This window comes from Gymnogyps californianus, chromosome Z (genome assembly GCF_018139145.2).
Source record: "Gymnogyps californianus isolate 813 chromosome Z, ASM1813914v2, whole genome shotgun sequence".
Taxonomy (NCBI): Eukaryota; Metazoa; Chordata; class Aves; order Accipitriformes; family Cathartidae; genus Gymnogyps; species Gymnogyps californianus.
This window is the reverse complement of record NC_059500.1, coordinates 65322452-65327652: the sequence shown is the minus strand read 5'-3', so window position 1 is coordinate 65327652 and position 5201 is coordinate 65322452. Positions and strand designations below refer to the sequence as shown.

General features: G+C 39.8%; 1 protein-coding gene across 1 annotated transcript in view; it reads left to right on the top strand.

Annotated features, from left to right (window-relative positions):
• GPX8 (glutathione peroxidase 8 (putative)) overlaps positions 1 to 4959 on the top strand; it is a 13271-nt gene extending 8312 nt beyond the window's left edge. Inside the window, 1 exon segment of the mRNA XM_050913620.1 lies at positions 4805 to 4959. Within this exon segment, the coding sequence (XP_050769577.1) occupies positions 4805 to 4959 (155 nt within the window).
• Positions 4960 to 5201: the final 242 nt, after the last annotated feature.

The window sequence follows — 5201 nt, the reverse complement described above, 5'->3', positions numbered from 1 at the left end:
TCCCGCTGAGGAGGAAGGAGCGGCAGAAACAACGTGTGATGAACTGACCCAAACCCCCATTCCCTGTCCCCCTGCACCACTTCGGGGGAGGAGGTAGAGAAAAATTGGGAGTGAAGTTGAGCCTGGGAAGAAGGGAGGGGTGCGGGAAGGTGTGTTTTTAACATATGGTTTTATTTCTCATTACCCTACTCTGATTTGATTGGTAGTAAATTAAATTAATCTTTTTTCCCAAGTCAAGTCTGTTTTACCCCTGACAGTAATTGCTGAGTGATGTCCCTGTCCTTATCTTGACCCATGAGCCTTTTGTTATGTTTTCTCTCTCCTGTCCAGCTGAGGAGGCGAGTGATGGAGCGGCTTTGGTGGGCACCTGGCATCCAGCCACGGTCAACACACCACATTGGGCGGGGAGGAGTATGCAGAAGAGAAGGAAGGTCTAAACAAATGTTCAAACTGGCTGAGGTGCATCTCCATTTTCCAGTTCTTTGCACCTTCATGCACTACAGTGAGTTCTGTCACTCTTGTATCTAGTTACTTTCATTCCTGAAAACATCGTGTTGGCTGTTCTGATAGTTTGACACTTTCCTGGGAGATACGTCACCAGTGCAACAGCTATGATTTTGTTTTGCTGTCACAACTGTACTACTATGACCAGTAGAAGTTACACATAATATATGAGATTCCCCCGTCTTCTGCAAGACATGCTCCAGGTTGCAGAGTGGCCTTACCTATGTCTGCAGTAGTAAGGAGTGAGGAGTGGCATGAGTGGACCTGGGAAGTGAAACAGCTGATGCTAAGACCCAGGGTCCACTCTGTACATGCTTGAGGGGAGAGTAACTGGGAACTGGCTCTAGCCCCAGTGTCTGGACTAAATGCCCATTAGCAGTTGAGGTAAATTAGTTCAGCTCCTGGAGAGCATCTTCGGTTTCATTGCATCTGAAAGGAATCCAGTTTACAAGCTTCAAGACTACTGTGCAATACGAAACCAAGGTGGGGAAGATGGGATTAAGCATGATATTTGCTTCAAACACACATTCTTCATCTGGACTAAAGTGATAATGTTGCTGTAGCCCTTATACAGCTGAATACTGTCAATGAAGAACTTCTGAAGTGCCATCCTCTGCACAGCTACCCGTCTTCCTCAGATAGGTACCCTGCAGAGTGAAACAGAGGAGGCAGCAGAGGAGGCAAAACAAAGTCCAGCTTCAGCTATTCCTGATTTTCTACTGGTGCAAATTAGACCTTCATGCAGATAACCTACTGAGTACCAGTGAATAAGGATCCACCACTTCCTCCATATGCTTCAATAGACTGGAGCCAAAGTCAACAGAGAATCTCTCCCATCAACTTTTATTTTATTGCCCTAAGTGATTCACTTCCAGAAAAAAATCAGAAGAAAGAAGATCAAAATGACAAGAAACAAATGTCCACCATAGTTGTCTCCAACAATTCATGGAAAGTTGTTTAATCGGTGTAATGAAGGAAAACAGCCTGGTGAACTCGAGAAGTTCATGCCTTCCCATCCTGTATAGCCTGATTCAAAGCACATAGAAGGGAGTGACAGCCTGATTTATTGTTTTGAAGGGGCTGTGGCAAATATAAACAATCCAGGAAGAATACTAGAGAACTTCCAAAGAGATTCAGCTGGACCACAGGGATTTCCAAGATAATATCTTAGTAACTAATGTGGCAATAAACACTTGAGACATTAATTATTTCATAATCTTCAAGCTTAAGCTCAGATACTGAATGTTTGGTAAAGTGTGTTAAAGAATTTGTCTAGGAGGTCAGAACTCGCTCGTTTGCACAATAATTGGAAAAGTCTTTCCAAATATCCACATCTCTACTTCTTCTGCCCCAGTTGTTTGTTAAACTCTTCTGTGAGAGGTTGGTTGGGATCAGTGGTCCTTGCACTGACATCTTGGCCATGTTAGAGGTTCTAAACATGTTCAGAGGGGTTCAGCAGGTACTAGAAAAAAATTGAGAAAAATGCTTGAAACTGTTACAAAGAGAAAGAACACACTAAGAACAAAAATCTTATTTAATACAGTTAGCTGCATTAAAATATCTTCTTTTCCTCCTTTAAATATTTGACCATGAAATTCTGTGAGTTTTCTGCCACCAAAAGAGCCAGACAAGATAAGCCAAAAGGATGCACACTTTCAAAAAGTGTCTTTGGGCAGATACTCTGGGTTTACAGAGCATGCAGCACAACAGGACTCTACTTTCATGTCTTTGGGCACTTTTGAGTTACCAACATAGTACAAGGCAACTAAACAAGCAGACTTTAAGAAGGGAGGAAGAAGGGGAAGGATAAATACAGTACCAAGCATTTTTTTGTGTAGTTTAATTTGAACTTAATATATGCACTGGCTGGCAGTAACACTGTTTCATGTATTTAGCAACTGGGAACTTAATAAACCAAAGCTTAGCTTAAAGCTTAGCTCCTAGGACTGTGTTCACCTCTAATTCAACGTGAGTACATAAAGCTGCATCTCTCTGTCTGAAGTACCATGTAGGTACCCATCTCCATCATAATCTAGGAGCTCTCAAAAAATTACATTTACCCTCCTATCCCCTCTGGTCTTGTTGAAAAGAGACAAGTTTATGGCCACTATCCTTGTCAGAGCACAGCTGGGTGCAAGTCTGAATGAAGAGACGGGTTCCGCACTTGGTTTTGAAAGTCACGTGGGCAATACTTGTGCTTCTTCTTTTACTACCTAAATCTGTGACCCAATTTGCCTCCATTAATGGTTTTGTCCCCATGAATCCTCCATCAGTGAGTTGACAATTTCCTTCTTCCTCTGCAATACCACTTTCATGGGAAACTACAGTTGCAGACAGAAACAATACCTTGGGTAATGAAGATTATTTCTAGTCAGGCTTTCTAAGTCAGGAAAAAGACAGTGAGGTACATGTCCAATGGAAATCCTGTGCAGAGAGTTACTGTTCTGGGAGATTTGGTGGTGGTTTTCTGGTCAAGCTGAATAATTTTCAAAATTGCAGTAAATGAGACTAAAGTTATAAATATAAGGCCAGATACCAGATGTATGGTGAGGGGCAGTTGTTTTGGGTTTTTGCCAACATGCCCATGGACCTTCAAGGGCAATTTTTAATCTGGCTGATCCCAGGGCGGCAGCCCAGTCTAGGGTACAGGAGGGAGCACCTGTGCATGGATGAGGCTGTGATTCACCCATTTTTCTGACATTTTTGTCCCCTGTCAGAGACAAAGTCCATGCTTTTGAAGTTTTCATGTTTTTAATTTTGCAAAATTTTGATGGTACAAATCAAAACGGAACACAGCAATTCTACATTTGAGTCCAACCTTTCTTTGCATTTTTTGAAGTCCTTAAATTTCATCCAGGAAGAAAACTATACACAAATGAGATGAACTTTACCTGTTTGATAACTCCACACATGCCAGAAGCTGCACTTTAAACTTCCTAACTTTGACTGAATGTCTGTCCTTTGTTGGACACTTGTTCAAATGCGTTCATAGGCTCTCGGGGTCTGTGTTGTAACCATTGACTGAAAATAGAGTAACAATATACTGAGGTGTGTCTTTGGTACAATAAACAGGTTAATCTGGCTAAATCTTCCATTAACATGGAAAGAGTTTAAGGCTGTAACATAACCTTTTATCACTTCATTTAAACAGTACAATAAACAGGTTAATCTGGCTAAATCTTCCATTAACATGGAAAGAGTTTAAGGCTGTAACATAACCTTTTATCACTTCATTTAAACAGCTGTATACTGTTAAAGAAATTTTAAAGAATGCTTTTGTACTGAGGTTTAGTTTTAACATGTTAAATATATTTTCTTACAGTAAAAAAATCACCTTACATAACCTTAATGATTATTAATATACCTTAACAGATCTTTGACCACATGAAACTACAGCTCAGTCATCTATTGCAATCACTCGAAGTATCGTGACAGTAGTGGAAATTGACTTCAGTTTCCCATGTCTACTCCACCTGAGCTAAAAGAAGGTGAATCACACGGAGTAAATTTGCTAATTCATGTTGTATTTGTTGCCAGAATAGTAGACAACTGAGCATCCGCAAAGGAAAAAATTCCAAAAGGAGCTATGATTCAAAGCAGAATTTTTTGGATATCAACCAGTGGAAAGTAGTCAGACATACAGAGGCTACAATATGTCAGAGCACCTGCTAAACAAATAAATATAAACGATGATAATCCTTCTAGTTCTGGGCATTTACAAAAATAAACAAATGTTTTCAGCCAGCTTTTTTTCTGATGACTTATTCGTATGCTCAAACTTTTTCTTCCTAAATCAAGATTGTGTAAGAGTTCATACAAAAGTAACAGCATAGTATTTATAAATACTTTCTGCAGGTTCATAGTTCTTCTTGTAGGTGTTGATTTTGGCCTTAACCCAAAACCCCAAAATGAGAAGTAAAAAGATTTAATTTTGATGGTGTTGATTCCATTGCTGACAGGGAATTCTACTCACGGCAAATATTTAGTGTAAAACAAATACTTAGCTACGTACCTTGATTCCACCTGCTCTGAGTTTTATTCAAATTTAAAAGGGATTTTTCTGTCTTATGTGAAGAATTTGACATGTCTTTCTATTTAATCATTTCAAAAGGCAGCACTGAACTTCAGGGGCTAAAACTAACAATATGATTGTACACTGCCTCAGTTTTAACACCATATAATCCATATTGAAGATACTAGAAAACTTTACAGTTTACAGATATTTCACCCATTTTTTAATTTCCCTCCTTTGTTGGTGTTTGTTTGTTTGTTTGTTTGTTTGTTTGTTTTTTCACAACAGTTGACTCTACCACCATGCTGAGGTTGTCAGATTTGGTGGGAGGGGGCAGGAGCTCAATATGGGGTTATAGTGTCCAACCCACCAGTTCTGGGCCTGTTCTGGGCCCTGGTGTAAGAACACAACACAATGAGATGGCCAAGAAGGAGGCAGAGTAGGCTGCCTGAGACTAACTGCTAGCACAAAGGGACTTGAAAGCCTAGAAATAAAGGGAAAAGCTTTCTTACGAAATTTTCAGGATGGTTGGTGAACAAAATACTTTGTGAATTTTTTGGTGATAGTGTGAAGTCACCTGTCTGCTATCTTTCATTCAGCAAATTATCCTTTTAAAAATGTGGTTTATTATTCACAGTGCTATGAACCCAAAAGTAACTGCTAACCAATTTGCAATACAGCACAA